The sequence below is a fragment of the Lampris incognitus genome, chromosome 4, assembly GCF_029633865.1.
Source record: "Lampris incognitus isolate fLamInc1 chromosome 4, fLamInc1.hap2, whole genome shotgun sequence".
Classification (NCBI taxonomy): Eukaryota; Metazoa; Chordata; class Actinopteri; order Lampriformes; family Lampridae; genus Lampris; species Lampris incognitus.
The window spans coordinates 67,604,035-67,612,080 of NC_079214.1; the positions used below are offsets into that span (position 1 = coordinate 67,604,035).

An 8,046-nucleotide genomic window follows, 5' to 3' on the forward strand; every position below is an offset into this window, starting at 1 on the left:
GCGTGCTCTACCGGATGTAAGTCTGGCCTTCTGACAAGACACACAGAGGACACACAACTGTGGCGAGATAAACCTGAAGATGGATGTGAAGCTCTTCCCAGACGTACCGTCCCCCACCACGTGAGACAAAACCAAGCCCAAGCAGAGCGCGGCGGTCCGGGTCCGGGCAGGAGAAGCTGATCCCCTCATTTGGTATCGGCTTGAGCTGAGGTTAAATTTCCAAGTCCATTCCTGAGCTGAGCTGAGCTGGGCAGAACCTGGGCAGAACCTGAGGCTGCAGCAGGTGACTCTGAGACCAAGCTTGGCTCGCCTCACTTTTGCTTTTCTTTTGAGCTCGCGTGTCACGGCTTGGTTGGCTGTGTCTCCTGACTCTGTGTCCCGGAAGGTCCCAGGGGGTTTGGACACGTGTAATGTGACCGCTTCACAGAGAGAAACTGGTGCATCAGCAACAGCACAAGAGCTCCTTTAATGCGAGGCAGCACCACTTACAGACGACGACGACAACAACAACAACAACACAATTACAGGAAGAACACGAGTCACGTTCAGCACCACAACTTCACATCAGAAACGATGAACAAGAGGAAAACATAAAATCCACTCTATATATATATATATATATATATATATATATATATATATATATATATATATATATATATATATATACATACACATACACACACACATATATATACATACATATACATACATATATATACATACATATACATATACATACATATATACATACATATACATACATCTGTATATATACATATGTATGTATATATATATATGTATATATATATATGTATATATGTATATATATGTATATGTATATATATGATGATAAGTGAATATACAGGTGAACACGTGGTTTTGTGAATACTGGACATTAAAGTCTGCATTAATACACCACCACCTCCTCCGCCCACTCAGCTCCACCACCTCCTCCTCCACCCACTCAGCTCCACCACCACCTCCTCCACCCGCTCAGCTCCACCACCACCACCTCCTCCACCCGCTCAGCTCCACCACCTCCTCCTCCACCCACTCAGCTCCACCACCTCCTCCTCCATCCGCTCAGCTCCACCCGCTCAGCTCCTCCAGGTTCTGGGCGCTGACTTCATTTGATGCCGAACTGCTGTTTCACCGAAACCCTTCAAGATGTCCCTGAGATGTCAGTCGCTTCACAAATTCACGTCAGTTCCGTCCCCTCTCAGACGAACCGAGCCGAGGACCGACTGACACCACGTGTCCGCCGACACAACAGTACAAATACTCTCGTAGCTCAGAGGGGTTCTGTTTTCTCCTTCTGCACTCTGGTGTCGCGCTGCGTAGCTCAGGGTGGCTGTGGGGAGGTTTGTGGAGGTTACTGCATCCCCCGGAACAAACACATAGCGGACACCATGGCGAAGAGCTGCGGAGACAAGACAGACAGACAGACAGACGGCCGTCAGGAGCTGGTTTTCCTTCACGACGTTCAGACGTGAGTGGAAAGTCCTGCCGACACGTGCCCTGCTTCAGTTTGACGTGATGGAAACGATGACGTCAGCGAGTTTTTTCAAGCATTTCAGAGATGAATGGTAGTTTTGAGATGGGTCTGTAGTTATTTGGCGGGGTTGGATCAAGGGTCCTTGATGTGCGTGGGCCCTGTGATGGCCTGGCGGTCTGTCCAGGGGGTCTCCCCGCCTGCCGCCCAGTGACTGCTGGGATAGGCTCCAGCATCCCCGCCACCCTGAGAGCAGGATAAGCGGTTTGGATAATGGATGGATGGATGATGAAAACAGCACGGAGGCGCAGGAAGGGGAGTGACGTCAGAGACCGCGAGGTGAAACAAGGAATGGTTGACGCAAGATCCAACGGGGTGTAGGCACGGAAGTAGCCGTGATTGGCTGTTGCGTCGGCCAATAGACAGCGCGGAACCTCGAAGCGCACTGACTTGAAACAAACGATGCGCACTGAAACATTTAGCTAGCTAGCTTACAACGGACCTTAACACTGCCAGATCGTACTGTAACCCGAACCCGAACCCTACCGCTACTGCTATCGCTAGCTAACTAACGTTAACTTAATTCGCCCCAACTATTGCTCTGTCTGTCGGCCCGGCAGTCAGTGCGCTTCGAGGTGCCGCGCTGTCTATTGGCCGACGCATCAACCAATCACGTCTACTTCCGTGCCTACACCCCGTCGGATCTAGCATCAACCACAAGGAATGGTTGTCATCAGACCCCCCCTCTACTTTTTTCTTTTTTTTTCATCAGTTTCTTTTTGTAATTATTATTCCCCCCCCCCCCAATTGTACTTGCCAATTACCCCACTCTTCCAAGCCGTCCCGTTCACTGCTCCACCCCTCTGCCGCTCCGGGAAGGGCTGCAGACTACCGCATGTCTCCTCCCGGGGAGGGTTGCAGACTACCGCATGTTTCCTCCCGGGGGGGGGGGGGCTGCAGACTGCCACATGTCTCCTCCCGGGGGGGGGGGGGCTGCAGACTACCGCATGTTTCCTCCCGGGGAGGGCTGCAGACTACCGCATGTCTCCTCCCGGGGAGGGCTGCAGACCACCGCATGTCTCCTCCCGGGGAGGGCTGCAGACTACCACATGTCTCCTCCCGGGGAGGGCTGCAGACCACCGCATGTCTCCTCCCGGGGAGGGCTGCAGACTACCACATGTTTCCTCCCGGGGAGGGCTGCAGACCACCGCATGTCTCCTCCCGGGGAGGGCTGCAGACTACCGCATGTCTCCTCCCGGGGAGGGCTGCAGACTACCACATGTCTCCTCCCGGGGAGGGCTGCAGACTACCGCATGTTTCCTCCCGGGGAGGGCTGCAGACTACCACATGTCTCCTCCCGGGGAGGGCTGCAGACTACCACATGTTTCCTTCCGGGGAGGGCTGCAGACTACCACATGTCTCCTCCCATCCATGTGGAGTCGCTTGAGACTGAAGGGGTCACAGATGAGTCATGAAGCGTTTCTGTCAAGAAACGCAGTGTATAGATGAGATGATTCCTGGAAATAAGTTTCTAGCTGACTACGCGTGCTTCATTACCAACACAAGAAACCCCCTTCAGGGGTTGACTCTGTGCGTCTGTCAGATGACAGGGTGTTTTGCGGGTACATCACTGAAGCTGTCGGAAGTCTGACTATTTGAACTGTTAAAGTCAATTCAATTCACTTCATCGTTATTAAAAACGGTGTGCAGGCACGTGTTAAAAACGAAGTGAGGGAAACCCAAATGAGTTTCAGTTCATGTAGCCGCACTTTCACTTCTGCGCCAGAAAAGTGCTTCTTCATGAAAAAGCATCAGTCTACAGAAGACTGCAGCATGCGCCGCCCTGCTCAGCACGGCTGCAGGTGAACCAACACACTAGTGACAAAGGAAGGACGGCGAACTTACTTCGGTGGTAAGCACCACGACGGCCAGGGCCCCTGCCGTGTAAATGTAGGTCTGCAAGAAGTCCAGCATGGCTGAGTAACAACCCTGCTAGAGAAGAACAACCGTGAGCAGAACAGCAAGACTCTGACTTCCGTGAGACAACAGACTACCTTCACCATCCTCCCTTCCTACACATGAAAACAGAATACTACCGAGATGTAGGGGACGAGCTGCCGGATGGTATGGTATATATGTTGTTGATGTACCAATATAAGGTATTCTTTACCATGCTCACGCCTCCTCTGTATGTCCTAAACATGGCGCCACAGCCCGCATCATTATACAGAGTCCACATCACCCCGTCTTCCTCACGGAGCTACCACTTGGTTTTAATCAGTAATTATCACTTAGGTTTTCGTTTTTGGAACCCCCCCCCCCAACTGTATCCGGCCAATTACCCCACTCTTCTGAGCGTGCCCGGTCTCTGCTCCACCCCCTCTGCCGATCCGGGGAGGGCTGCAGACTACCACATGCCTCCTCCCATACACGTGGAGTCGCCAGCCGCTTCTTTTCACCTGACAGTGAGGAGTTTCACCATGGAGACGTAGCGCGTGGGGGGGGTCACGCTATTCCCCCCAGTTCCCCCCCTGAACAGGCGCCCCGACCGACCAGAGGAGGCGCTAGTGCAGCGACCAGGACACATACCCACATCCGGCTTCCCACCCGCAGACACGGCCGAATGTGTCTGTAGGGACGCCCGACCAAGCCGGAGGTAACACGGGGATTCGAACCAGCGATCCCCGTGTTGGTAGGCAACGGAATAGACCGCAACGCCACCCGGACGCCCCCTATATGTCTTCTTTTAACGCTGAATGGAAATCTTCCCTGGAACAAATATTTTCCCGGTCAACCTCAAACATCTTCTGTTGTGCATTTCTTGACAGTATGAAGAACACACGTTATATTTGACATGGGCTCACACATGCTCACGTGCTTCCTTCTCTGCGTGGGCAAAGGAAAACATGTGACTGGAAACATGTGAAGTATTCTGAAAACCAAATGACAGCAAGGTTTGGGATCCCTGCCGCATGTGTTCAGTGCTCTCTGTTTGTGGTTCAATGCTAAAACAACCGATTGTACTGCACATTGTGTGTGTGTGTGTGTGTGTGTGTGTGTGTGTGTGTGTGTGTGTGTGTGTGTGTGTGTGTGTGTACTTGTGTGTGTACTTGTGTGACCTCGTTGTGTCTGAAGGCAGCGGTGCCGCTAACACACTCCTCCATGTTGATGTACTCCATGTCGCCGTGGTAACCTCTCCTCCGGCAGCAGGCCTCGGGTACCGTTTTATGGGGACTGAGGAGCCTGAAGAGGCTCTGCTCAAAGTCCTCCGGGCCGGAGACGCCACAGCAGTCAAACTACAGAGCCACAGAAAACCACAGCAAGGCAAACCGACCCGGGTGGCATTAGAAACCGAAAACCCAGCAGCAGAACCAGGCATCAGCACCAAGAAAGGGCCGCACTGTGGCGGGTTTGGGGTGGGACACAGTACAAAGTGAAACCGTAATGTGGGAATGGTGTTAGGAGATGGTGTTAATGGTAATGGTAATGGTGTTAGGAGATGGTGTTATGAGATGGTGGTAATGGTAATGTTAATGGTGTTATGAGATGGTGGTAATGGTAATGGTAATGGTGTTATGAGATGGTGGTAATGGTAATGGTGTTATGAGATGGTGGTAATGGTAATGGTAATGGTGTTATGAGATAGTGGTAATGGCAATGTTAATAGTGTGAAATGATGTTATGAGATGGTGTTAATGGTAATGGTAATGGTGTTATGAGATGGTGGTAATGGTAATGTAATGGTGTGAAATGGTGTTATGAGATGGTGTTAATGGTAATGGTAATGGTGTTATGAGACGGTTTTAATGGTAATGGTAATGGTGTTATGAGATGGCGGTAATGGTAATGGTAATGGTGTGAAATGATGTTATGAGATGGTGTTAATGGTAATGGTAATGGTGTTATGAGATGGTGTTAATGGCAATGTTAATGGTGTGAAATGATGTTATGAGATGGTGTTAATGGTAATGGTAATGGTGTTATGAGATGTGGTAATGGTAATGTTAATGGTGTGAAATTGTGTTATGAGATGGTGTTAATGGTAATGGTGTTATGAGATGGTGTTAATGGTAATGGTAATCGTGTTATGAGATGGTGGTAATGGTAATGGTAATGATGTGAAATGGTGTTATGAGATGGTGTTAATGGTAATGGTAATGGTGTTATGAGATGGTGTTAATGGTAATGGTAATGGTGTTATGAGATGGTGTTAATGGTAATGGTAATCGTGTTATGAGATGGTGGTAATGGTAATGTAATGGTGTGAAATGGTGTTATGAGATGGTGTTAATGGTAATGGTAATGGTGTTATGAGACGGTTTAATGGTAATGGTAATGGTGTTATGAGAGGGTGGTAATGGTAATGGTAATGGTGTTATGAGATGGTGTTAATGGTAATGGTGTTATGAGAGGGTGTTAATGGTAATGGTAATGGTGTTATGAGAGGGTGTTAATGGTAATGGTAATGGTGTTATTAGATGGTGGTAAAGTTAATGGTGTAAAATGGTGTTATGATGGTGTTAATGGTAATGGTGTTATGAGATGGTTGTAATGGCAATGTTAATAGTGTGAAATGATGTTATGAGATGGTGTTAATGGTAATGGTAATGGTGTTATGAGATGGTGGTAATGGTAATGTAATGGTGTGAAATGGTGTTATGAGATGGTGTTAATGGTAATGGTAATGGTGTTATGAGACGGTTTTAATGGTAATGATAATGGTGTTATGAGATGGTGTTAATGGTAATGGTAATGGTGTTATGAGATGGTGTTAATGGTAATGGTAATGGTGTTATGAGATGGTGGTAATGGTAATGTAATGGTGTGAAATGGTGTTAATGGTAATGGTAATGGTGTTATGAGATGGTGGTAATGGTAATGGTGTTATGAGATGGTGGTAATGGTAATGGTAATGGTGTGAAATGGTGTTAATGGTAATGGTAATGGTGTTATGAGATGGTGGTAATGGTAATGGTAATGGTGTGAAATGGTGTTAATGGTAATGGTAATGGTGTTATGAGATGGTGGTAATGGTAATGGCAATGGTGTGAAATGGTGTTATGAGAAATCTGAAGGCTTTACTATGGTCATGATGGCGTTCCACGTGAAGGTGAAGATGTCTGTGTCGTTGTGGCCTTGATAGTGCCGTTTCAGCTCCTGGGTGAAATACTCTCTGGTCAACTGAACAGGGACGAGAAGAAGCATCACAAGATGGGAAGACAGACAGGAACATCACAAGATGGGAAGACAGACAGGAACATCACAAGATGGGAAGAAAGACAGGAACAGAAAGACGGCGGTAGGGATGTCACATGGGTGGAAGGGTAAACAGGAAGGTTACGCAAAGGTTAAAGGATTAAGCCAGTTGTCTCTAACTTGACACCGAGAAAAGGAAAAATCCTTTGAAATACGGTCAGAGAACCCAAACTCTGTGGAGCTGTTCAATTTCTTTCATTTTAAAGACAAAATTATTAATTAATTAAAATGACTAATTCTTGTTTGCAATGGTGATGGACAGGTTGACGGACGAGATCAGGCAGGAGTCTCCGTGGACGATGGTGTTTGCAGATGACATTGTGATCTGTAGTGAGAGTAGGGAGCAGGTGGAGGAGAGCCTGGAGAGGTGGAGGTATGCACTGGAGAGAAGAGGAATGAAAGTCAGTAGGAGCAAGACAGAATACCTATGCGTGAATGAGAGGGAGGACAGTGGAATGGTGAGGATGCAAGGAGTGGAGGTGATGAAGGTGTATGAGATTAAATACTTGGGGTCAACTGTCCAAAGTAACGGGGAGTGCAGCAGAGAGGTGAAGAAGAGAGTGCAGGCAGGGTGGAGTGGGTGGAGAAGAGTGTCAGGAGTGATTTGTGACAGAAGGGTATCAGCAAGAGTTAAAGGGAAGGTTTACAAGATGGTGGTGAGACCAGCTATGTTGTATGGTTTGGAGACAGTGGCACTGATGAAAAGACAGGAGGTGGAGCTGGAGGTGGAGTTGGAACGAGTATATTGGAGGGACAGCTCAGGGTGGACGGTTTGGGGACAAAGCAAGAGAGACCAGACTGAGATGGTTTGGACATGTGTGGAGGAGAGATGCTGGGTATATTGGGAGAAGGATGCTGAATATGGAGCTGTCAGGGAAGAGGAGAAGAGGAAGGCCAAAGAGGAGGCTTATGGATGTGGTGAGGGAGGACGATGCAGGTGGCTGGTGTGACAGAGGAAGATGCAGAGGACAGGAAGAGATGGAAACGGACGATCCGCTGTGGCGCCCCCTAACGGGAGCAGTCGAAAGTGGTAGTAGTTGTTGTGTTAGTAGCAGCAGCAGCAGCAGTAGTAGTAGTAGTAGCTGCAGGAGCAGCAGCAGCAGTAGTAGTAGTAGTAGCTGCAGGAGCAGCAGTAGTAGTAGTAGTAGTAGTAGTAGCTGCAGCAGTAGTAGCTGCAGCAGCAGCAGTAGTAGTAGTAGCTGCAGGAGCAGCAGCAGCAGCAGTAGTAGTAGTAGCTGCAGCAGCAGTAGTAGTAGTAGTAGCTGCAGGAGCAGCAGCAGCAGCAGCAGTAGTAG

The 8,046-nt window shown here is 48.7% G+C and overlaps 1 protein-coding gene across 1 annotated transcript in view; it reads right to left on the reverse strand.

Annotated features, from left to right (window-relative positions):
* Positions 1 to 1,116: 1,116 nt before the first annotated feature.
* LOC130111858 (tetraspanin-18-like) overlaps positions 1,117 to 8,046 on the reverse strand; it is a 12,036-nt gene continuing 5,106 nt past the window's right edge. The window contains exons 4-7 of the mRNA XM_056279155.1: positions 6,578 to 6,676; positions 4,615 to 4,791; positions 3,401 to 3,484; positions 1,117 to 1,423 (exon numbers count right to left, since the gene is read on the reverse strand). Of these exons, the coding sequence (XP_056135130.1) occupies positions 1,376 to 1,423; positions 3,401 to 3,484; positions 4,615 to 4,791; positions 6,578 to 6,676 (408 nt within the window). The 3' untranslated portion in view covers positions 1,117 to 1,375. The remainder of the gene's footprint in view (positions 1,424 to 3,400; positions 3,485 to 4,614; positions 4,792 to 6,577; positions 6,677 to 8,046) is intronic.